At 37.1% G+C, this 27,109-nt stretch overlaps 1 protein-coding gene across 4 annotated transcripts in view; it reads left to right on the forward strand.

Annotated features, from left to right (window-relative positions):
- SCAMP1 (secretory carrier membrane protein 1) overlaps positions 1-27,109 on the forward strand; it is a 125,771-nt gene that overhangs the window by 80,599 nt on the left and 18,063 nt on the right. For all 4 annotated transcript variants that reach the window (XM_055536643.1, XM_055536645.1, XM_055536646.1 and 1 more), the window contains exons 5-8: positions 1,016-1,144; positions 5,829-5,988; positions 16,139-16,240; positions 18,863-18,980. In XM_055536643.1, the coding sequence (XP_055392618.1) occupies positions 1,016-1,144; positions 5,829-5,988; positions 16,139-16,240; positions 18,863-18,980 (509 nt within the window). The remainder of the gene's footprint in view (positions 1-1,015; positions 1,145-5,828; positions 5,989-16,138; positions 16,241-18,862; positions 18,981-27,109) is intronic.

Raw genomic sequence — 27,109 nt, forward strand, 5'->3', positions numbered from 1 at the left:
TACTACTGTTCTCAGCTTCTCAAGTAGTATGAGACTTGTATGAGAGATGTGTGAACTATATAAAGTTTGAAAGGAGTGATAAAACAGTGGAGGCATGTTGGGAAGAATCAGAAATAGAGGATGCTTTTTTTCCACTATGAAAATTTTCCTGATTTATGAAAAAGTACGTAAAATCTAATTTATGAGTGTGGGATATGAGATGTAAAATGAGAAAATGGCCTTTAGGTGCTGTTTTTACTTTTTGTTTTCAATTTTTTGACTTAATTTTAGTTTTTTATCTCCCCACTCTCACTGCCACTTCCCAAGCCCTATTTTCGGTCTAATTTCTTTTTATAGACACATTTTTTCTCCTTACAATTGGAATTTTTTTCTCTAGGATTTTGAAGGTGCTGTAATTCCTTAACTTCTTTCTCATGATTGTTTCATGTAGTTTTCACATATTTTTATGCTTTTCTTACATCTCTTCTTTTGACATTTTTTCCAGACTTGGGGGATTTCCAGATTTGGTTCTTTGGTATTAGTTAGCTTGTGTTTCTTCATGGAGTTAACAGAAGAAAACTCAAAAGTTTAAAAGCAGGTTTTGCCTCTCTATGTGGGTTAGGAATTATATTTAAAGATCGTAGATACTGAGGAGGAAATGGTAGAGACTTAAAATCTGCATGGGTTTCATGTGAGAGCCAGAGTCTTGGGTCTTTGAAATAAATCTCTTTTTAGGGAAGAGTCACAGCATATGTCCCTATGCCCTTTTTTTCTTTTCTTGTTTCAACTTACATAAGTGGTATGGTATGACACTGGAAAATTATTTTACCATCTAATTGATATTCTGGGAAAATTTTTAAAAATAGAAAGCTTGGTTTTCAGAGTTGTAGGAATGTGGATATTACAGTGTTATATTTTTAAACTCCTATTAAAATTATAGATAATGTTCTTTATTATGAAACAAATAATTACATGCAAAAAGAATTGCAATATTTGTACTTATATAAATAACTTCCTTTTTTTTTTTTATTTGCAGGCAGAAAAAACAATTGGCCACCTCTTCCTGACAATTTTCCTGTGGGCCCTTGTTTTTATCAGGATTTTTCTGTAGATATCCCTGTAGAATTCCAAAAAACAGTAAAGATTATGTACTACTTATGGATGTGTGAGTATAGAATAAATTATATATTTGTTTGAAAGTGTTTATATTTTATTGTCAAAAATCTACTTTTAAAAAACTCATATATTAAGGTAGCATCATTAATTGGTCCTTTCCTATAGATACTTTAAATTTGAGTGACACATATATATATAGTTACTTCAGAATTGTGCAGTATGTGGCAGTCTAAGTTCTTATCTGAGGAAGGTCTATGTACTGAGAACTGGCATTCTTTTGAGGAAGGGACTTCCCTATCATATGGTGGAATTTTGCAATGATCCTTTTTCTCTGAAAAATCTTATCTAGGTAATAATCCTTTGAAATAATTATTCATAGTATTTTATGCAAATGAAAGCTGTAAAGCATTATAACTATCTTATAAAAGGGCATAAACTGTTGAAATATTATAAATTATTTCTCTTTGAGCTTTGAGCACTATTTACTGTTCACTTTCAGATGGAGAGGAACACTTTTATTATTGAAAGTGCTGAATTAATACTGGATATTTCATTAAATAGAACAGTAGGACATACATTTTAGGCTGTGATGTTCACAATACTTTGGATATAATTACAGCACATGGAATATTAAAACTAAATGTCCAGCTGTTACCAGTTTTTGTATGTACACAGAATTCCCACTTATTGTTTTATTTTTATTCCAAACAGCAGTCTCAGCCCCATTTACCATCGTTGTTTTGGTAGGAGAGGTAGCTGCCATGACTTCTTACTTGCACAGCTGCTGAGTTAATGAATGCATTGTGGAGTACATTCTTGTTGGAGAAAATTTGTGTGTTCTTATTTTTATGGTTAAGGAGCCTCTCTCCACCAAATATATGAGATCATTTTCCTAAAAATCGTACAGCAGCATTGCAAGGTTGCTTTGGAATGTGTGAAGTGATTCCTTATGGATAGTACATGTTTAACTCTTGTTTTTAGTTTCTTTTGAGATTATGTTGTCATTCTGACTTCTTTGGTTAATCCTGAGTGTCAGTAGTGTTACATATTTTTATTAAAGATTTTGATTCCATATCTGTCCATACTAACAACTCATATTTTATTTAATCAATATATCATTAAATATATGCAGATTAAAATAATTGGGCTTCCCTGGTGGCTCAGACGGTAAAGAATCCATTTGCAATGTGGGAGACCTGGGCTTGATCCCTGGGTTGGGAAGATCTCCTAGAGGAGGGCATGGCAACCCACTCCAGTATTCTTGCCTGGAGAATCCCCATGGACAGAGGAGCCTGGCGGGCTACAGTGCATGGGGTCGCAAAGAGTCAGACATGACTGAGTGACTAAGCACAGCACAAGATAATTCTTTTCTTAATTGGCAGAAATTAGCCTAGCATTTTAAGTATAAGTTTTTTGACTTATTAGTGAAAAAATATATTTTAGATAGGGGAGATGGGTGTTGGAAGAAAATTCTATAGGGAATTCGGTAAATATAGATTGAATGGGGAAGATGATGAATTTTAACTGAATAGTTAACTGCTTTACAAATGCTGATTGTTTCAAAATAGGTCTGTTTTGTCCTAGTTACATATAACTTTCTGAGGTTCTTACGCATAACATAGTTGGCTATAGTTTTTCCCAACCCTGTTCAGTTGGCAGATCTGTATTCAAAGAGAGCTTAAGATTCCATCCAGTTAAGGTTCTGATTTGAAAAAACATTATCTGCAACAAAGTACGATCTAGTGCTAACTTAGTAATGTCTCTCAATTTCATAAGATATAGGCTATTTTAGTAAGTTATTTTCAATAAGTATCATCTTGTTACTGATTCTGGAGTTGACTAATGCCTTCACACTATAATGGGCTTCCCTGATAACTTAGTTGGTAAAGAATCTGCCTGCAATGCAGGAGATCCTGGTTTAATTCATGGGTTGGGAAGATCCACTGGAGAAGGGATAGGCTACCCACTCCATTATTCTTGGGCTTCCTTTGAGGCTCAGCTGGTAAAGAATCCACCTTGCAATGCAGGAGATGTGAGTTTGATCCTTGGGTTGGGAAGATCCCCTGGAGAAGGGAAAGGCTACCCACTCCAGTATTCTGGCCTGGAGAATATTATCACAGTGTAATAATAATTCTAACAAGAGATAACACTTATCCAGGATTTACTTTGTGCGAAGCACAGAGCTAATCACTGTGTATATATTACATTATTAAATCTTAACCACACTATGAAGCAGGTACTATATTATCTAGTTTTATAGTTCGAGAAACTAAAGCTTAGAGAATCTGAGCTAACTTGCCCAAGATTACTCAGCAAGTAAAGTTGGAGTTGGATGGCTTGATTCTAGATCCCAGAGTTTAGATTTCCATGTTATGCCACCTACAAGGTACCAAAATAAAGAAGTAATTTACATTTTAAACTCAAATATGATGAAGATATGCTTTCAGTGGTACTTTTCTTGAGGCAAGTAATCTCTATAAAGGAACTGAAGCAATTAGATACCAATATGAAATGAATCTCAACCTCTTTTTGACAATACTCTTGAATTTAAAGAAGAAAAGAAAATTTAAAAACATCAGCTACGTTAAAGACCATTTATTGAAAAAGATAATATACTGTCCTAAAATTGTTTATTTTAGGTATCTATATTGTAATGCAGGACTTAGCAAGAAGAATATTCCAATGATGGTTGCAAATTTAGGTCTACAAATACCAGATTTGAGTGCTTAATAAAGCAAATTGAAATTTTATAAGAAGGAGGATCATTCAACTTGGGAATCATATAAACAAAATGGCCTAAAATTTTCTTAAGTATTTTACCCACAATTGGAATCAATCAAGTGGACTGAAGTTGGATTGAAATTAACAACATAGGATCACGCACTTCACTTTACCTAGACCTTCTGTGTGTTTCTTTGGTCTCTGTGTAAGAGGACTGATTGTTTAGTAAGTAGACCTATATATTTTACTCTTCATTTGGATACAAATGAATGACTTACTGATCATAGTTGCTGGTTACTATGAAAGCATATAGAAAAAATTTTAATAAATTACACAAAATTTAATTGATATTTTAATCTATTCTTAAAAGAATTTTTGTGAGCTTTAAAATACACATACCAGTATATTCTGTCTTTTTTTCTTAAACAGATTAGGGGATAAACCTTAAAAAGTTACTTCTTTAGAGGCTGAAATGTGACTTAATGTTCTGAACATTTATAATGGTTTTAGGCAGTTGGATTCCATTTAATATTACAGAATAATATCACACAATATCTCAAATTCTGTTTTTAAGCCCCTAACAGAACTACTTTTATTTTGAGGCCAAGGATTTTGAGTAAATTTATTATAAGCTAGCTTGCATGACTTAGGAATCCTAATGGGAATAACGAAGAGTCTTTCCTGTGTGGTAGAATGGGATGGAATTTTAAAGCTGGAAGGGCTTGTGCCCTTCTTGAGTTGAAAACCTGATATGCACTGAGGCTGCTTAGCTCAGTATATGTCACTCGAACCCATGTATTTTCATTCTTCCTCTGGGGCTCACTGTCCTTCCCTAGCATTTGTGTATTTATCTGGTTGTTAGATAAAGGCAAATTTAGAGGCACCCTGGAATGTGTTTATATCTTACTTCATTAACTATCAATTTTTTGATTAATAATTTAAAGAAATTTTAAAGTTTTTTTTAATGTATGTTGAAAATGTATTTTTGAAATTTATACTCACTAGGTTTTCCATTTGTTGTTTTTAATTAAGGTAGTAGTTTGTTAACATATTTTTACTGTACCTGTAATTTACATTAAACAGTACTTTAACTTTTGAAATGATTTATTTCTTATAACAAATTCAGCCTGTGAATACATTTTTTTAAAAATCCTTAAAAAAAAGTTACTAGTTATAGATGTTAGATGTTAGATATTCTTAGATGTTACTCAGATTTTTGGGTTTTGGTCCATCAGGCAAAGTAATTATTAAGATCATAGGAAGAGTTTGCCAAGATCTATTTGTATTAACAAAAAGAAAGATCTGCCAAAGTAGGTAAAGTGCCTCATGGTAAACTTTACTTTTTTAAAATAAATGTAATCCCCTACCAAAACACTGTTTTTAATGCCAGGACTTTTAAAAATGGGCAACTTTATGAAAATGAGTTAATAATCCTTATAAATTGACTGTATAGTCATTGGAAGTTTCTACTGTATTAGTTTCAGTCCAGTCATTCTAATTACTTTTATTGCTTAAAAATGTTACAATGAGATTGCACAGGGCACTTCTCTAGTATTCTCTTGCGTAATTCATGCTGGGAGGAGCCTGTAGCCCTATGCTATAAAAATTATAGTTCTAAGTGTAGAATCTTTTTCTTCTCAAGTCCTGGTTCTTTTCCTGGCAGCCACTACGATCCTGCTTGGGCTTTGGATCAAGAGACACATCACATGTTTCCTTCTTAGGGAAGAAGCCCTTAAGGTTGTGCTTCTCTGGTTTAGCTGTGTAATTGCCCATTCGGAAAGGGCCAAAAGAATTTTTGCCAAACAGTGCATGTATTAGAACTCCTTTTCCTGTGAATACTCTGTTTTCAAATCAAACGTGTAAAAAACAGCAGTGTTTAGAAAAATACTAAATGGAAATGGGGTAGACTATATGTGCTTTTAGGAAGTATTTTTTCAATTATAATTTCTGTTAAATGAATGCATACATTGAACATAAACACTTCTTTTCTGTTTTGTTTTTTAATTCCACAGTCCATGCTGTAACACTATTTCTAAATATCTTCGGATGCTTGGCTTGGTTTTGTGTTGATCCTCCAAGAGGGGTTGATTTTGGATTGAGTATCCTGTGGTTCTTACTTTTTACTCCTTGTTCATTTGTCTGTTGGTACAGACCACTTTACGGAGCTTTCAGGTAAAATGTGTGTACTTTAAAATGTGCTCTTTAAACTTGTGAAGTTAATAATTTGTAGTGCACCTTAAAGGTAAAAGTGATGTATGTTCATGCTTTAAGCTTCTTATTATTGTACAGTATACCTTCAGAAAAGTCCGTATATAACATCTCTGTGTATTAAGTCCATCTCTAACTTGCTGTATATTCATTCGACCTTGTAACTAACGATATCCTATTCTTTTCTCCCACTTGAGAAAAAAGACCAAACATGAAAATGAATGAGGGGAAATGAGAACAAACTTAAGTCTTAATATTTGTAAAAGATTCTTTTCCATAAGAATATTTTACTCCTATTTTTGCCTTCAAAAAAAGAGTCAAAAGTGGTGATTAATCCTAATTTTTTAAATGGATCTGGGTAACCTAGCTAAGGTAAATATACATGCAATATTTAAAGTGAGTCATTTCACCTAGCAACTTGGTAATTATTTTCTGTGTAAATTCATTTTTGGTTTTTCAAAAGGCATTGACATTTTAAAACCATTTAGACTGTTGGAGAAGGAAATGGCAATCCACTCCAGTGTTTTTGCCTGGAGAATCCCAGGAACAGGGGAGCCCGCTGCCGTCTATGGGGTCACACAGAGTCGGACACGACTGAGGTGACTTAGCAGCAGCAGACTGTAAGATTAAGTATACTATTTTGCATGATATATTTTAATGAATGGTTAGGATAAACATTTCCTAAATGCGTGTTCTGTGGGATATTACTAGGTGTTGTAGAAAAAATGCTCATTAGCTTAAGTTTGGGAAGTTAAGTGGGATAATAAAACTAAATACATTTCTTCATTTCAGAATTTCTTAGGTTTCTTTAAGAGCTTGGTGTGCTTTGTGGTGTAACCGTGAAACCATCATATGTGTCTGTATGTGGAGTATCTTTTATTGCTTTAGAAAATAAACATTGGGAAATGCTGATTTAGATGCTAGCCTTAGATGAGTCCATGCATTCAGTTGTTGATCAGCTTACTTTTATTTGAGTAAACTCGTTTATGAATGACAAACCTTTTTCAGTTCTCATGCACATGGAGCAACATTACTATGAAAATGGTGTGTATTGTACAGATAATGTATTAGAGAAATTAGAGGGCCACATTCAGTTGTTTAACTTCTTATTTTCCTTTTCAACAAAAAATATCTTTGATTATCCAGAATGTGTATCACCGCCCCCCGCCACCTTTACCCCTCCCAGTCCCCCAAACACTTGCCAAATGGAATTAGAAATGAAAACATGGAAACTGAAAATGAGAAGGAAGGAAATGGGGAATATTAGGGAATTTGGAGAAAAAAGTGTCATGCAACAGAAAACTAAATTGGTTAGAAATGGAATGAAGGGAAAAAAATATATAGGGGGAAGGAAGGAATCTTTGGATCTAATGGAAAATAACAGGTTGGTTGTCAAGGAATGAGAGAGGCACCCCTATAAGATGTAGGTTGGAGAGGAATAAAAGGGTCCTTGCATGAATAGGAGAAGAGTTCCTGCTGCTCTTTTCCTTGTTATCCTTTTCATGTGTTGTTGAATTTGGTTTTTGCCTCTATGTTCATTAGGAATAGTGGCTGGTAATTTTCTTTTTTTGTAGTGCACTTATCTGGCGTTGGTATCAGGGTAATGCTGGCCTCATAAAATGAGTTTGGAAATGTTCCCTCCTCTTCTGTGTTTTGGAAGAGTTTGAGAATCATTGTTATTAATTCTTCATTAAATGTTTGGTGATTTCACCAATGAGGCCATGAGGTCCTGGACTTTTGGGGAAGTTTTTGATCACTAATTCACTCTCCTTACTAGTAAACGGTCTGTTCAGATTTTCTATTTCCTTATGGTTCAGACTTGGCAGGTTGTATGTTTCTAGGAATTTATCCAAGTATAAACTCATGTATTCTTAGTTTCAGTAGTTTCTTTCCCTTTTGCCATGTGTACTAGAAATTTTTTAAAGATTTCATTCTCTTATGAAATTTTGTTAATGTCTGTATGTGCACACTTCAGTATCTAGAATGCTCTGTGAACCTGTTTTGTATTGTTCATATTTTTCTCTTTGTTTTTAATCATATGGTGCAGCTGTTGGTATACTTAACATGACTTGACTGAATCTGGTTGTGGTGAATAAAGAATTGTGGAGGCTTCTGATGTTGGCCAGTTGTTTCAAAAGAAGTTCACCTTTGCCCTGCTTGTCAGCTAGAGGATAAGTTAGGGGCTGAGCTGAGCTATAGTCTGTTAAACCTGACATTAAAGAGGTTTGCAAAAAATATAAAGTAATGCTACTCTTTTTGCTTCTCCCACTCCTCCAGTTTTCATGAAAGTGTTATTTTATTGTAAGAAATTTATCTAAAAATTAGTTAAATGCTTTAACTATTTCTCAATTTTAGTTCCTCATTTGGTAAAGCAAGAGCTACAACCCACATAATCAAAAGTTCCTTGTGATGCTCAATAATAAAGAAGTGCTGAGGCCAAAAATTTGAGAATTACCGTTCTAATTCTTTTCCCATTAGGGAACACTGCGGAAAGCCTATTCTGCTTTCAGAAGGTCTTCTGTCTTTTTAGCGTCTGTGTTTGGTGCATGCCTTGAGAGAAAAGTTGGCTGCATGTTTGGGCCAGTATTATGCCTCTCACTTCTCATTACTCAACATGTGAATCTGCTAAAAGCTTCAGTTGTTGGTTTGTCTTTTCCCTCACAGCCGCGTTCTGTGCAGGCAGAATCTGAATTTTCAGCTTATTGTCTTGTATTCAGCAAAAATGAATTGAAGCTGTAGAATGTCAGCTTACATTTCTGTAGTTCTCTTCCACTCCAGAACCATGGACTCTATTCCTGGATGCTTCAGCAGCTCTTCAGTGGATTTTAGCAGATTTTTTTTTCCATTTTATCCTACTATTCTAGTTGCTCTTGGTGGAGATACACACACTAGCCTTTTCTCTCATATTTGGAACCATAAAACTAAAATTAGTTTGTTTGGTTCTTAGAGTTTCCATCTCTGTTTACATTGCTAATCTGTTCTTGTATACTGTCTAGTTTATCCATTAGAACCCATAGCATATTACATTCCTGATGGTAATTCCAACATCCTTATCTTATCTGACTGTGATTCTGATGCTTGCTCTGTATTTTCAAGCTATGTATTTTTTTGCATTTTTGTTATGTCTTGTGATTTTTACTTGATTGCTGGACATAATGTAAAAGGAACTGCTGTAAATAGGCCTTTAGTAATGTGATGGTAAGGTATGGGGGAGGGGAAGCATTCTGTGGGCCTATGAGTAGGTCTCAGTCTCTTATTTAATAGTTAGCCAGTGCCTCTGGACTGTGAACTGCACCAGTGCTTCTCAGTCCTTCCCTCTCTTCAGGTGGGACAGGGTGTCATAGAGTGGGCTGGAATTGGGTATTTTCGGTTTCCGCATATAGGATCTCTAAAAATTTTCCCTGTAGCTCAAATGGTAAAGAATCGATCTGCAATGCAGGAGACCCAGGTTCAATCTCTGGGTTGGGAAGATCCTCTGGAGAAGGGCATGGCCACCCACTCCAGTATTGTTGCCTGGAGACTCTCATGGACAGAAGAGCCTGGCGGGCTACAGTCGGTGGGGTCACAACGAGTCAAACACGATTGAGCCACTAACACTACCACTACATTAATAGGTCAGGCTGCAATAAAACTTACTTCCAGAGTGAGTTGGGCTCTGGTTTCTCCTGAGGGCATACCTTGTTAAGAACAGAGTGCTGTAGGCAGGGCTCCCCAACCTCTGGGATCTAATGCCTGATGATCTGAGGTGGAGCTGATGTAATAATAGAGATAAAATGCACAATAAATGTAATGCACCGCCCCACCTCCCTGCCCTGCAGTCCCTGGAAAACTTGTCTTCCACGAAACTGGTCCCTGGTGCCAAAAAGTCTGGGGACCGCTGCTCTAGAGTGTTCCCAAATGATTCCTTTCCGCCACCTCCTTCCAGAAGCACAAAGGGATTTTTCTCTAAAGAAATCACTCAGAGCCAGGGTGAGCTGTTGTTGGTAAAACTCACAAATGTGTGGATTCCCTGAATGACTAGGTCTCCCTGGAGTCTTAACTCCGAGTTGTCCACTCCGGGCCAACAGCATTTTGACAGTTACAGTTCAGGTATTCCTCCCCTGCAATGGTTGCTGCAGAGGTTTCTGCTCCAATAACTTGATTTTCTGTATCCATCTGTCTGTCTGTCCAGTTTGGGCTTGCAGTTTGCCCTCTGGCTTCTCTTCTCTTTCAGATTTAAGAAGAGTTGTTGATTTTTCAGTTTTTCTAGCTTTTTACTTGTAGTTAGGATGATATACTACTTCTAAGCTTCTTCCAGGTATACTTTTTAAAAGCAAGCTACCTCTGGGAAGTAGACAGTATTTTTTTGGTCCTATTCCTTTATAACATAATATCTGTGGCGATTTCATACCTTTTACGTTAGAATATTTTGCTAATTGAAATTAGAGATTAAATATAATTGAAATAGAAAATCATTTTAGCATCTTGAAAAATGTTATATTAGCATATGAGCCAGGAAGTCAATTTAATTTTTTCTATAGAAAGATACTTGATATTTGATTTTAACTATAAAAACATATTCAAAGCCCTAGTCCATTTTCATGTTGTTTAAATAGTCTTCCAAGTGAGTTTCAGTTCAGTTCAGTTCAGTTCAGTTGCTCAGTCGGGTCTGACTCTTTGTGACCCCATGAATTGCAGCACTCCAGGCCTCCCTGTCCATCACCAACTCCCGGAGTTCACTCAGACTCATGTCCACTGAGTCAGTGATGCCATCCAGCCATCTCATCCTCTGTTGTTCCCTTCTCCTCCTACACCCAATCCCTCCCAGCATCAGGGTCTTTTCCAATGAGTCAACTCTTTGCATGAAGTGCCCAAAGTACTGGAGTTTCAGCTTTAGCATCATTCCTTCCAAAGAAATCCCAGGGCTGATCTCCTTCAGAATGGACTGGTTGGATCTGCTTGCAGTCCAAGGGACTCTCAAGAGTCTTCTCCAACACCACAGTTCAAAAGCATCAATTCTTTGGCACTCGGCTTTCTTCACAGTCCAACTCTCACATCCATACATGACTACTGGAAAAACCATAGCCTTGACTAGATGGACCTTTGTTGGCAAAGAAATGTCTCTGCTTTTGAATATACTGTCTAGGTTGGTCATAACTTTTCTTCCAAGGAGCAAGCGTCTTTTAATTTCATGGCTGTAGTCACCATCTGCAGTGATTTTGGAGCCCCCCAAAATAAAGTCTGACACTGTTTCCACTGTTTCCCCATCTATTTCCCATGAAGTGATGGGACCAGATGCCATGATCTTAGTTTTCTGAATATTGAGTTTTAAGCAAACTTTTTCACTCTCCTCTTTCACCTTTATCAAGAGGCTTTTTAGTTCCTCTTCACTTTTTGCCATAAGGGTGTTGTCATCTGCATATCTGAGGTTATTGATATTTTTCCTGGCAATCTTGATTCCAGCTTGTGCTTCTTCCAGTCCAGCGTTTCTCATGATGTACTCTGCATAGAAGTTAAATAAGCAGGGTGACAATATACGGCCTTGATGTACTCCTTTTCCTATTTGGAACCAGTCTGTTGTTCCATGTCCACTTCTAACTGTTGCTTCCTGACCTGCATATAGGTTTCTCAAGAGGCAGGTCAGGTGGTCTGGTATCCCCATCTCTTTCAGAATTTTCCACAGTTTATTGTGATCCACGCAAAGGCTTTGGCATAGTCAATAAAGCAGAAATATATGTTTTTCTGGAATTCTCTTGCTTTTTCGATGATCCAGCAGATGTTGGCAATTTGATCCCTTGGTTGATAGTATCCCCTGGAGGAGGAAATGCAACCCACCCTACTATTCTTGCTTGGGAAATCCCATGAACAGAGAAGCAGGCTTTAGTGACTAAACAGCAACAACAACAGCTTACATATAAAGGAGGAAAGTGAACCAATCTTTACATTCCTTCATCGCTATTTGAGAGAAATATTTTAGAAATACTTTCCTTTTATTAGGACAGCTTAATTTTTGTATTTTTTAAAATTTATTGTTAATCGAAGGATAATTGCTTTACAGTATTGTGTTGGTTTCTGCCATACATCAACATGAATCAGCCACAGGTATACATATGTCCCCTCCCTCTTGAACCTCCTTCCCTACTCCCCCCGCCCCACCCTCAAGTTGTCAACAGAGTTCCAGGTTTGAGCTCCTGCGTCATAACAGCCAATTCTCACTGGCTATCTACTTTCTATATGGTAGTGCATATGTTTCTGTGTTACTCTCTCCATTCGTCCCACCCTCTCCTTCCCCCTCCTGTGTCCATAAGTCTTTTCTCTATGTCTGTGTCTCATTGCTGGCCTGCAAATAGGTTCATCAGTGCCATCTTTCTGGATTTCATATATATATGCATTAAAATATGATACCTGTTTTTCTGACTTCACTCTGTATGATAGGCACCAGGTTCATCCACCTCATTAGAACCGACTCAAATGCATTCCTTTTATGGCTGAGTAATATTCCATTGTATAAATATACCGCAGCTTCTTTATCCATTCATTTGTCAGTGGACATCAGGTTGCTTCTGTGTCTTTGCTGTTGTAAATAGTGCTGCATTTTACATTGGGATACAAATGTCTTTTTCAGTTAATGGTTTCCTCAGGGTATATGCCCAGTAGTAGGATTGTTGCATCATATGGTAGTTTTATTCCTATTTTTTTAAGAAATCTCCATACCGTCTTCCATAGTGGCTGTATCAATTTTCATTCCCACCAGTGGTGCGAGAGGGTTCCCTTTTCTCCGCACCCTCTCCAGCGTTTATTGTTTGTAGATTTTTTGATGATGGCCATTCTGACTGGTGTGAGGTATTCTTCAGTGTAGTTTTGATTTGCATTTCTCTAACACTGGACGATGTTGAGCATCTTCTGTGTGCTTATTAGCCATCTGTGTGTCTTCTTTGGAGAAATGTCTGTTTAGGCCTTCTGCCCATTTTTTGGTTGGGCTGTTTGTTTTCCTGATGTGATCTGTATGAGCTGCATATATATTCTGGAGATTAATCCTTTGTCAGTTATTTTGTTTGCTATTATTTTCTTCCACTTGAGGGTTGTCTTCTAATCTTGTTTATAGTTTGCTTTGCTGTGAAACATTTAAGCTTAATTAAGTCACATTTGTTTATTTTTATTTCAAAGAGGATGTTGTTGTGATGCATGTCGAAGAGTATACTTCCTTTATTTTCCTCTAAGAGAGCTTTATAGTTTCTGGCCTTACATTTAAGTCTTTAATCCATTTTGAGTTTATTTTTGTATATGATGTTAGGAGATGCTCTCGTTTCATTCTTTCACATGTAGCTTTTTCAGTTTTCCCAGCACTACCTATTAAAGAGGCTTACTTATTAAAACATATTCTGTACCTTGTAAAAAATTTCTTAGAGGTTTTATTAGGTAGATTCAGCTTCTAGAATTTATCTGTGAGTTTGGAACTAACTAGAAAGATCCCTGTTAGGTAACTGAAATAGCTGTTGTGATGCCTTTAGACATTATTCTATTTATGAAACTCTCTTCAGAGTACATGTTACATATATCATTTTAACCACTCTGATACTCTGGTTTCTTGGTACACAGGTAACAAAGCAAAAACATTAATAAGAAAAAAGAACATATATATGTATGAGCCATGCTCATATTAATATAAATAAATGATTGTTAAATAAATGAAGCAGAAGGGACAAATCTTCCCTAATGAAGACTTCCAAAAATGTGTTTTGGGGTTGGAATAGTCACTGGGATGAGCAGAAATGGAGTAGACTTTGGACAGTTGAAAATCTTGCCAAAGAATCAAATTCTGTGTTTAAAGATGTTGTGTATGTTTAAAGATATTGTGTTACGATCAAGTGAGTGTAGCTTATTCTAGGAATTTAAGATCGGTTTAAGATTAGAAAATTAGTTATCATAATTCATCATATGATCATCTTAATTGATGCAAAAGAAACATTTGACAAAATCCCAAAACCTTCACTTTCATGATAAAAACACTCAAAGTTGGAATAAAAGGTAACTTTCTCAACTTGATAAAGGGCATCTATGAAAAACTGTAACATTTAACATCATACTTAATGGTGAAGGACTAAAAGCTTTCTGTTTAAGATGAAGAAGAAGATAAAGATGTTTATTCTCACCACTTATTTTAAACTTTGTAGTAGAGGTTCTCACCAGTATAAACAGGTCAGAAAACCAAGTAAGAAGCCTCACATTAGAAAGGAAGGAGTAAAATTGACTTTATTCATGGATTACATAATCATCTATGTAGAAAATATAAATGGAGAGATATACCTTGTTAATGGATTGGAAGACTCAGCATTATTATATGATGTGAATTCTCTCCAAATGGATCTATAGACACAGTGCAATCCCTATAAAAATCCTTTTAGGTTGTTTTATAGAAATGAGCCAGGTGATTCTGAAAGATATATAGAAACGTAGTAGCCTAGAATAGCCAAAACAACTTTGAAAAAAGACAGCAAAGCTGATAGATTAACATACCTAATTTGAAGACATACTAGAAAACTTAAGCAATCATAAAGGTGTGATACTGACATAAAGGTTGACAAATAGAGCAATGAGACAGAGTGTCCAGAAATAAACCCACCCAAATACAGATAAGTGATTTTTTAAAGAAAGGTACAATGTAGTGCAGGAAGAATAGTCTTTTTAAGAAATGATGCTGGAATAATTGCATTTATATGTGGAATAAAAGAACTTTAATCCATCCCTTATACTATATCTTAAAACTTAACTAAAAAGGGGGACATAAACTTAAATGTTAAACCAACAAATATAAAATTTCTTGAGAAAACAAAAAAAAAATCTTTGTATCTTTGGCACAGATTTCTTAGATAAAACAATAAAATCAAGGTTCATAAAAGGGCAAATTGATAAATTTGAGTCCATAAAAAGACAAAACTTTGTTCTTTAAAAGGCATTCTTAAGAGAATAAAAAGATAAGCCACAATCTGGGAGAAAATTCTACAAAGCATTTATCTGATAAAAAGACCTGTATATTCAAACTCACAAAACTCAACAGTAAGGGGAAAAAGCAAATTAAAACCTTGGAAAAATATTTTGATAGTTTGCCAAAGGAGATATATGGATGACAAAAATGTGGATGAAGATGTGCTCAACATTAGTTATTAGGGAAATGCAAATTTAAATTGAGTTACCGCTATACAACTCTTAGAATGGCTAAAATTTAAGGAATTGATTGTGTCAAGTCTTAATGAGGTGTGGAGGTACTGGCATTCTCATATACTGCCATTGAGAATATGAAGTAGAACAACTCCTTTGGAAAACAATTTTACAGTTTCTTAAAAAGCTAAACTTATCTCTAACGTGGGTTCTAGCCATTCCACTTCTAGGTAATTACTTACCAGGAGGAAAATAAATGTTCATATGTGGACATATACATTAATGTCCATGGCAGCTTTATTTGTAGAAGGAGAAACCATAAACAACCTAACTGTCCATCAACAGATGAATGAATAGGTTAACTGTAGCATACTATGTGATGGAATACTACTCAGCAGTGAAGAGGAATGGACTTTTGTTACATGGCAACATCATGAGTGAATTGGAAAATAACTGTGCTGAATGAAAGCAGGCAGACAAGGAAAAATATATATATTATATGATCCAATTAAATAAAACCCTTAAAATATGTAACTATTGTGACAGAAAGCAGTGGGTGGGGAGGCAGGAATTAACCAGGTACACAAAATTTTGGACTATGTTCACTATTTTGATTATAAAAGGTTCATGGTTATATACTTCAGTCAAACCTTACAGAATTGTATATTTTAAATATTTGCAGTTTATTATGTTAATTATAATTCAGTGAAGCTATTTAATAAAAAATAAAAGGAAAACAAAGTAATTTTTCTTTTGCCAAGATGTTTTGTGGTGCAATTGGAAATTTGTGAGAATAATAATAACAACATTGTCTAGCATTTGGGTAGACAGTTCAGGTAGTTGCCACTGATATTTTTAAAAATGTTTTTTAATTTTGTATGTCAGTCTACATGTGAATGTAAAAGTACTGAGAAGAATGGTGACATTTTCTCTTTCTCTCTCCATTCCCCCTTTCCCCCTTTCTTTTTAAAACCAGGAGTGACAGCTCCTTCAGATTCTTTGTGTTCTTCTTCGTCTATATTTGTCAGTTTGCTGTGCATGTCCTCCAGGCTGCAGGATTTCATAACTGGGGTAACTGGTAAGTCATTTACTTTAATTACTCTAGTTATAATCTCTTCTTCTCATATCTTAATATAATTTTTGAATTCCTAAAAAATATTTGACATAGAAAAACCAGATCAGCAAAAGTAAACAAATACTGAAAAAGGGAATTAAAAAATTTCCTAAGGACTAACCTTTGAAGGAATTTAAGAAAAGAGTACTTGTTATGTGTAAAGTGGTATTTTAGGTATGTAAACATGTATTTTCCTAGACACATAACTGCAAACATACATGCACATGTCTGAAAAGTAGAGTCACTGCATGCTTGTAAGGATCTATCTTTAAACAATAGAGGCATTCTTAGTATGGCAAAATGCTCACTCAGTGGGGCACCCTCAGGAACTGAGGCTCTTTAGACCCCAGTTAGAAGGTAATAGATTTTATGTCTCTCTTCAGATACTCAGGAGCAAACGTTCTTTGAGTGAAATGGTGCATAGAAGAATACATATTTATAAAATCATCCCTCTCTCTAACTGTTGCATACAGTTGAATTTTTGTAAAGCCAAAAGCATATACAAAGCAACTTTGCTGCACTGTGTATGTGAACTAAACTGATCATGTAACTAGAGTGTATTTGAAGACTTGAATGTAGTATGTGATACTGAATTAGAGTAGACACTGAAAGTCACAACTCTTGATACCTTTGAAGATCTAACGAGCACATATACATGCATGTAATTTATTAGGGTATTTTAAATCAGAAAAAGTAGCATTCATTATCATTTAAAAATTTTAGTCTTCAGCATTTGATAGATGTTTTAAATGTTTAATTAAAAAAATACACTGTTTATGTTAACAGTGCTTTTTTATTTATAATGAATCCAAAATAATTTCTTTTGCTTTTTAGTACAGACAGGAAAAAGTGTTAAAACTGAGCATAGAAGCTTGTGAGAAGACTAAATAGCACAGGAACCCACTAGTGAGGGTGCGTACAAGGTGACCTGTTATAAGATAATCTCATGTAATTCTGCAGACTAAAAAATTAAGCTGTTTATTCTGAGATAATTGTTGAGTCACAGACTTAGTAAGAAATGAGAGATCCCCAAGTTATCCTTTATTCCTTTATTTTCCCCAGTGGTAACATATTGTAAAACTATGGTATAGTATCAAAATCAAGATCTTGACATTGATACAGTAAAGACAGACGATATTTTCATCACCAAAAGATCCTTTATTCTGCTGTTTATTGCCACACTCATGTCCCTCCTTAACCCTAGCAGTCACTGATCTGCTTGTGCCCTCAAGTATGTTATATAAATGGAGTCATACAGTATGTAGCCTTTAGCTTTTTTCACTAAGCATAATACTCTGGAGATTCATCCAGGTTGTTGTGTCTATGAGTAGTTATCCCTTTTCATTGCTGAACAGCATATGGTGTGGATAGACCACAGTTTGTTTAACCATTCACCAGTTGAAGGACCTTGGATTGTTCCCAGTTTGGGGCTATTCTGCTATAAACATTCATGAACAAGTTTTTGTGTGAACGTAAATTTTCATTTCTCTGTGATAAGTACCCAAGAAGAAGAGTGAAGTTGCTGGTTCATATGGAAGCTGCATGTTTTTAATTTTTATTTATTTATTTAACAATGATTCCCCCCCCACCCCCCGCCCCCTACAGGGGCTATTCCCTAACAAGGGATTGAGCCAGTGAGAGTGCAGAGTCCTAACCACTGGACCTCCAGGGAGTTCCGTGTTTGGTGTTTTTAAAAAACTATTTTCCAGACAGTGTTCACCAGAAAAGCTGCACCGTTTTACAGTTCCAACAACATATGAGCGCTTCAGCTCCACATCTTCACCAACTCCAGTGTTGTCACTCATTTTTTTTTTTTTTTTCCGAGCCATTCTGATAGCTGTGTAGTGATGTCACACTGCGGTTTTAATATTCATTTCTCTAATGTCTTATGTTTTATCTTTTTTTGTGCTTGTTTGCCATCTTTATATTCTCTTGGTGAACTGTCTCTTCATGTCTTTGTCTACTTTCTAATTGAAATTATTTAATTTTAAAGATTTACTTTTAAGGTTGAGATTTGAAGGTTCTTGAAGATCCTCTGGAGGAGGGAATGGCAATCCACTCCAGTATTCTTGCCTGGAAAATCCCATGGATGGAAGAGCTTGGTGGGCTACAGTCCATGTGGTCGCAAAGAGTCAGACACAACTTCACTTTATATATTTTGAATACTAGCTGTTTGTTGAATATGTGGTTCTCAAATATTTTCTTACATAATTAAACAATTTAAAATTAAAAAAAAATTATGAACTCATAGGTTTAAAAAATGTAAAATCTTGTGTTCATCTTTAAGGCTCTGGATTTTGGTGCTTAGGTTTGAATTCAGACTATGCTGTTTTTATTAGCTGTGTGGTCTTGGGCAAGTTACTGAATAATCTTGGTGACTCAGTTTCTCATCTGTGAAATAGGGATTAAATATAACATATATCATGGGGGGGGGTGTTGTTGTGAGAATTAAATGAGTTAATGCATACAGAGAACTAAAATGTTGCCTGGCTCATAAAAGCTGAATATGTGTTAGTTATTATGTGATTGTTTTTAAAATTGTGTGTTAACTTATTTGCCTGATTATACTTTTTTAAAATTTCATAGTGGTTGGATTTCATCCCTTACTGGTCTCAACAAAAGTATTCCTGTTGGAATCATGATGGTTATCATAGCAGCACTTTTCACAGCATCAGCAGTCATCTCACTAGTTATGTTTAAAAAGGTGAGTGAAGTTTTATGTCTGTAAATTTTTTTAGTGAACCTGATATTCGGTTCTCATGTTCCCATCTTGTTAATTTAGTGTACTCGCAAGTCATTTCATTGTTGTTCTTATGCAAGTTTGCTCTCTGAAGATTACTTTTCACAATTAAAAGTTATGTATAGACTGGGCTTCCCTGGTGGTCCCGTGGTTAAGACTGTGCTCCTAGTGCAGGGGGCGTGGGTTCAATCCCTGCTTGAGGAAGATGCTGTGTGCTAAATGGTGAGGCCAAAACAAAAAGGTTATGCATAGATAAATTTTAGAAAATGGCATCACATTTTAAACTTGCTTTAAAAAAGGAGTATTTTAAAATTTTATTAACGGAAACCTTCTTTTATTGATTGAAGAATCAACCTCATTTTAAAAACTTGTTATCTTTCTGTGTATTCTGATTTCTTTTTTTGAATATGGCATTCTAGCTCAGTTAATAAATAGAAGTAACCATTCTGTGTGTAGTGCATACGTTTTATTTGTATTTAAAATTTGAAAATGCTAAATTATTTTACCTAAGAGTATATGAGCTGGTAACAGATTCAGGCTGAAATGCAGATTGAATTTTGGTTTTAGTAAAAATCCCAATTAGCTATACAGTTGGCCCTCTATATCCACAGGTTCCATATCCTCTAATTTGAGTAACTGTGAATTGAAAATATTAGAGGAAAAAATTCCAGGAAGTTCCAAAAAGCAAAACTTGAAGTTGCTCCACATCGGCAGCTGTTTACATACTACCTAATTGGTTTAATAGCTATTTACATTGTATTAGAGTATATAAGTAATCTAGAGGTGATTTCAAGTATACATACAGGAAAGATGTGCATAGGTTATATGCAAATACTGCCCCACTTCGTATAGGGGACTTGAGAACATCCTCAGATTTTGGTACCCTTGGATGTGAGGGTAAGGGATATCATGGAACCAATACCCCAGAAATACTGAAGGATGACTCTTTCCTCCTATAGAATTCCCATGGCTGTTTTCATTGCCTTAAAAAATGATTACATAGGGTAGGGGAAAAAAAATAAATGTTTTTATTTTATATGAAGTTTTACTGTGTTTTAGATATGTAATTCAGTTCAGTTGCTCAGTTGTGTCCGACTCTTTTCGACCCCATGGACTGCACCTCGCCAGGCTTCCCTGTCCATCACCAACTCCTGGAGCTTACTCAAACTCATGTCCATCGAGTTGGTGATGCCATCCAACCATCTCCTCCTCTGTCGTCCCCTTCTCCTCCTGCCTTCAATCTTTCCCATCATCAGGGTCTTTACCAATGAGTCAGTTCTTTGCATCAGGTGGCCAAAGTATTGGAGTTTCAGCTTTAGCATTAGTCCTTCCAAAGAATATTCAGGACTGATTTCCTTTAGGATTGACTGGTTTGATCTCCTTGCTATATTATTATGTTATCTAATTCATTAGATATATATTAATATATATTTTTACTTTTTATTGGTGTATAATGTTTACACTGTTGTGTTAGTTTCTGGTATACAGGGAAGTGAATCAGCTCTATGTATACATATATCCCCTCGCTCTTGGACCTTCCTCCCACCCCTCTAGGTCATCACAGAGCACCAAGCTGAGCTCCCTGTGCTATACACCAGCTTCCCACTAGCTGTGTGTTTTACACGTGGTGTTGTATACATGTCAGTCCCAATTTCCCAGTTTGTCCCACGCTCCCCTTCCCCCACTGCGTCCACATGTCCCTTCTCTACCTCTGCATCTCTATTCCCACCCTGGAAATTGGTTCATCTGTACCATTTTCCTAGATTCCACATGTTCCAACATGGTATAGAAACCTTGTGAATAACACCTATGTTTTAAAATGATACTTTTTGGTGTGTTTCACATTAAAACAACTTTTTTTTTTCCCTTTAATTTACTATCTAGTAACTTAGAATATATACAAGGATTGCATAGAAATAACTGTACCTTATAATTAGGAAAACTGAATTCTTGAACTATTTGGCTTGCTGCTACTGCTGCTGCTAAGTCGCTTCCATCGTGTCCGACTCGGTGCAACCCCATAGACGGAAGCCCACCAGGGCCCGCCGTCCCTGGGATTCTCCAGGCAAGAACACTGGAGTGGGTTGCCATTTCCTTCTCCAATATTTGGCTTGTGTTTGCCTTTAATCCTTCTCAAAACGGTGAAACTTATTCTATATTCTTCCTGTCCATATTTTCCTACATTTTAAGCTTTTACTTCCTTTTAGACATACATACGCATGACTACTGAAACTCTGCTTTCTGAAGTTACTAATTGCATTTTCCTCCTCCTTGGACCCGGAAGCCTTCTGTGTTGCAGGTGGCCCCTCTTCCTCAGCCTTCTTAATTACGTCCTGATTCTCCTGCCTCTGAGACTAGTCTTCCTCCTCCATTTCTTCATTCCGCTCATAAGTAAAAGTCGTCTTCAGTGCAGTCAGTTCTCTGCTCTTTGTGCTTTTGCTGTGCAGGCTTTTTTCCCTTGGGGATTTCAGCCTTCTGCGTGTTTCAGTCTCTTCCCCGCCTGCATGGACTCGGGTCTTGGAGTTGGAAGAGTGCTTTACCCAGCCGTTCAGTGGCATCTTCAGGTGACTGTTGCCCTGCTCTGGTTGACTGGTGTCATTGTCTCACAGTAATGCACCATAAACTCATCCTCTTTTCAGAACTAGCAGAACTTCCAGAAGTTCCTATTCATATTCAAAGAAACATTTGTTAGCACCACATATTGCATGATTCCATTTTCGTGAACTGTCTAGGGGCGGGCTGGAGGGTGACGGCAAATAGGTATTGTTCAGTCGCCAAGTTGTGTCCGGCTCCTCGCGACCCCATGGACTGCAGCACGCCAGGCTTCCCTGTCCCTCAGACGGTTATAGAATTTCTTTTTTGGAGGTGATGAAAATGTTCTAAAATTAGATTGTGTGTATACACACATTTATTCACAACACTGAATATACTGAAAACCACTGAATGGTATACTTTACAAAGCTGAACTGTATAGTATGCAAATTTATCTCAAGCAGTGTTTTAAAAAGAAAATTTATTAAGTACCAACTGTGAATGAGTGATGCTGAGTGCTTTCTCACGTGATTGCATTTAACACTTACGTCAGTTCTTTGTCAGTGCTTGCATGACTTTTCTAGTCACTTTCTTAGAAACTGTCTTAGTGTCTGCTCCATCTTTCTCTCTTCTTTTCTATTTCCAATCTCAGCTAACCCAGAAATTGTTTTTACAAATAACTCATACCCCACTTCCTTCAGTTCACTTTTTGTATAGTTACTATATTAATCTATTAAAAAAAAAATCCCAAACAAAACCAGCACTCTGAAGCTTTTTGAAAGTGAACCTCCTGCTGGGAAATGAGATGGTGGTGGTTGTGGTCATGGGGCTGGGGTGCCTTTCACAGCGCTGCTGGAGCTGGGCTTTCTACTCCACGTGTGGTGCTGCTCGGCTTCTTCAGTCCGTCATGGACATTCCTTTGCCTCAGTTTTGTGCATCATACTTGACCTCTGGGCTGCTCTGTCTATGGAAGACTTATAAGCGCTCTTTCAAGACCTGGTTCCAGTTTCATATTCTTTGTAAAATAAGGAATTTAAATGAGATGATTTTATGAAGTATAATAAATGGAGATAATGTATGTTAAAATATAGTTTGGCCAGATTTCTTATTTGTAATGGCAAGAATTTCTCTTAATTTAATAGCAGTTGAGAGCCAATGAAAACACCTGATTTTTCTTTTTATTTTCTTTTCCATGCTTGCTCAAAACTTACTGTTTTTTCCTTCCCTTTCAGTTTCATTGAGATATAAATGACATACAGCTTTATGTAAGTTTAAGGTGTACAGCATAATGGTTTGTACACTTACATATACATATATATGCATATATGTAAGCATGGTACAGCACACTTACATATATCATGAAATGATTTAATAAGTATAGCAAGCATCCATCATCTTATATGGGTACAAAGTAAAAAACTTGAAAGATTTTCCCTTGTGATGAGAGCTCTTAGGATTTACTCTCAACAGTTTTCATATATAATATACAGTTCAGTTCAGTCACTCAGTTGTGTCCGACTCCTTGCAACCCCATGAACCGCACGCAGCATGCCAGGCCTCCCTGTCCATCACCAACTCCCAGAATTTACCCAAACTCATGTCCATTGAGTTGGTGATGCCATCCAACCATCTCATCCTCTGTCATCCCCTTCTCCTCTTGTCCTCAATCTTTCCCAGCATCAGGGAGTTTTCAAATGAGTCAGCTCTTTGCATCAGGTGGCCAAAGTATTGGAGTTTCAGCTTCAACATCAGTCCTTCCAGTGAACAGCAAGGACTGATCTCCTTTAGGATGGACTGGTTGGATCTCCTTGCAGTCCAAGAGACTCTCAAGAGTCTTCTCCAGCACGACAGTTCAAAAGCATCAATTTTTCGGCGCTCAGCTTTCTTTAGAGACCAACTCTCACATCCATACATGACCACTGGAAAAACCATAGCCTTGACTAGATGGACCTTTGTTGGCAAAGTAATGTCTCTGCTTTTTAATAAGCTGTCTAGGTTGGTCATAACTTTCCTTCCAAGAAGTAAGCATCTTTTAATTTCATGGCTGCAATCACCATCTGCAGTGATTTTGGAGCCCCCCAAAATAAAGTTAGCCACTCTTTTCCCATCTATTTGCCATGAAGTGATGGGACCAGATGCCATGATCTTAGTTTTCTGAATGTTGAGCTTTAAGCCAACTTTTTCACTCTCCTCTTTCACCTTCATCAAGAGGCTTTTTAGTTCCTCTTCACTTTCTGCCATAAGGGTGGTGCCATCTGTATATCTGAGGTTATTAATATTTCTCCCAGCAATCTTGATTCCAGCTTGTGCGTCTTCCAGCCCAGTGTTTCTCATGATGTACTCTGCATAAAAGTTAAATACGCAGGGTGACAATATACAGCCTTGACGGTATACTTTCCATGTTGTACTTACATCTCTAGTACTTACATATGTTATAACTTGAAATTGGTACCTTTTGAAGGGGGGATTGAATCATCCAGTCCCCCCGCCGCCCTGCCCATATAACCTCAGATTTGACATCTTTTTCTATGAGTGAGTTGGTTTTGAAGTATAGTTGACCTGCAGCACTCTGTGTTTCTGGTGCACAACATGGTGATCCGGTATTTCTGTATGTGTCAAAATGATCGTCGCGAGAAGTCTAACTGCCGTCTGTCATGATACAAAGACAGTTTATTATTGACTGCATTCCCACACTGTGTCTTTTAAAAGAAAAAAGTCCTTTGAGGGGGTATGTGGCCATAGTTTATAACCACTAGGGGTCAGGCTTTTCATAAGCAGTTAATGCCCTCTAAAGTTATCTATGCACACTGTTTTGGCTCTAGAACAGTTAGTTTCTTTTTTTTTTAAATATAAATTTATTTATTTTAATTGGAGGCTAATTACAATATTGTATTGGTTTTGCCATACATCAACATGAATCCGCCACAGGTATACACGTGCTCCCCATCCTGAACGCCCCTCCTACCTCCCTCCCCGTACCATCCCTCTGGGTCATCCCAGTGCACCAGCCCCAAGCAACCAGTATCATGCTTCGAACCTGGACTGGCGATTCGTTTCATATATGATATTATACATGTTTCAATGCCATTCTCCCAAATCATCCTACCCTCTCCCTCTCCCACAGAGTCCAAAAGACTGTTCTGTACAACATCACTCATTATCAGAGAAATGCAAATCAAAACCACAATGAGGTACCATTTCACACCAGTCAGAATGGCTGCAATCTAAAAGTCTACAAGCAATAAATGCTAGAGAGGGTGTGGAGAAAAGGGAACCCTCTTACACTGTTGATGGGAATGCAAACTAGTACAGCCACTATGGAGAACAGTGTGGAGATTCCTTAAAAAACTGGAAATAGAACTGCCTTATGACCCAGCAATCCCACTGATGGGCATACGCACCAAGGAAACCAGAATTGAAAGAGACATGTGTACCCCAATGTTCATCGCAGCACTGTTTATAGTAGCCAGGACATAGAAGCAACCTAGATGTCCATCAGCAGATGAATGGATAAGAAAGCTGTGGTACATATACACAATGGAGTATTCAGTTAAGTTCAGTTCAGTCGCTCAGTCGTGTCCGACTCGTTGCGACCCCATGAATCGCAGCACGCCAGGCCTCCCTGTCCATCACGAACTCCCGGAGTTCACTCAGACTCACGTCCATCGACTCAGTGATGCCATCCAGCCATCTCATCCTCTGTCGTCCCCTTCTCCTCCTGCCCCCAATCCCTCCCAGCATCAGAGGCTTTTCCAATGAGTCAACTCTTCGCATGAGGTGGTGAAAGTACTGGAGTTTCAGCTTTAGCATCATTCCTTCCAAAGAAATCCCAGGGCTGATGTCCTTCCGAATGGATTGGTTGGATCTCCTTGCAGTCCAAGGGACTCTCAAGAGTCTTCTCCAACACCACAGTTCAAAGACATCAATTCTTCGCCACTCGGCTGTCTTCACAGTCCAACCCTCACATCCATACAAAACCACTGGAAAAACCATAGCCTTGACTAGACAGACCTTTGTTGGCAAAGTAATGTCTCTGCTTTTGAATAGGCTATCTAGGTTGGTCATAACTTTCCTTCCAAGGAATAAGCGTCTTTTAATTTCGTGGCTGCAGTCACCATCTGCAGTGATTTTGGAGCCCCAAAAAATAAAGTCTGACACTGTTTCCACTGTTTCCCCGTCTATTTCCCATGAAGTGATGGGACCAGATGCCATGATCTTAGTTTTCTGAATGTTGAGCTTTAAGCCAACTTTTTCACTCTCCAGTTTCACCTTCATCAAGAGGCTTTTTAGTTCCTCTTCACGGTCTGCCATAAGGAGTATTACTCAGCCATTAAAAAGAATACGTTTGGGGGAGGAGCCAAGATGGCGGAGGAGTAGGATGGGGAGAACACTTTCTCCCCCACAAATTCATCAAAAGAACAATTAAACGCCAAGTAAATTCCACAAAACAACTTCTGAATGCCGGCAGAAGACATCAGGCACCCAGAAAAACAACCTAAGTCTTTGAAAGGAGAGAAACTTTTCATCTTTAACATAGATGTTTTATCAATGGTGCTGTATAGAAGGAGAAGTTTTGAAACTACTGTAAAAATAAGACCAATAACTGGAAGCAGGAGGCTTAAGTCCAAACCCTGACTCCAGGGAACTCCTGACTCCAAGGAACATTAATTGACAGGAGCTCATCACACGCCTCCGTACCTACACTGAAACCAAGCACCACACAAGGGCCAACAAGTTCCAGGGCAAGACATACCAAGCAAATTCTCCAGCAATAAAGGAACACAGCCCTGAGCTCCAAGATACAGGCAGCCCGAAGTCACCCCAAAACCATAGACATCCCATAACTCATTACTGGACATTTCATTGCACTCCAGAGAGAAGAAATACAGCTCCACCCACCAGAACACCGACACAAGCTTCCCTAACCAGGAAACCTTGACAAGGCACCTGTACAAACCCACACACAGCGAGGAAACGCCACAATAAAGAGAACTCCACAAACTGCCAGAATACAGAAAGGACACCCCAAAATCAGCAATTTAAACAAGATGAAGAGACAGAGGAATACCCAGCAGATAACGGAACAGGATAAATGCCCACCAAACCAAACCAAACCAAAGAGGAAGAGATAGGGAATCTACCTGATAAAGAATTCCGAATAATGATAGTGAAATTGATCCAAAATCTTGAAATCCAAATGGAATCACAGATAAATAGCCTGGAGACAAGGATTGAGAACATGCAAGAAAGATTTAACAAGGACCTAGAAGAAATCAAAAAGAGTCAATATATAATGAATAATGCAATAAGTGAAATTAAAAACACTCTGGAGGCAACAAATAGTAGAATAACAGAGGCAGAAGATAGGATTAGTGAAGTAGAAGATAGAATGGTAGAAATAAATAAATCAGAGAGGAAAAAAGAAAAATGAATTAAAAGAACTGAGGACAATCTCAGAGACCTCCAGGACAATATTAAACGCTACAACATTCGAATCATAGGGGTCCCAGAAGAAGAAGACAAAAAGAAAGACCATGAGAAAATACTTGAGGAGATAATAG

This window comes from Bubalus kerabau, chromosome 10 (assembly GCF_029407905.1).
Source record: "Bubalus kerabau isolate K-KA32 ecotype Philippines breed swamp buffalo chromosome 10, PCC_UOA_SB_1v2, whole genome shotgun sequence".
Classification (NCBI taxonomy): Eukaryota; Metazoa; Chordata; class Mammalia; order Artiodactyla; family Bovidae; genus Bubalus; species Bubalus kerabau.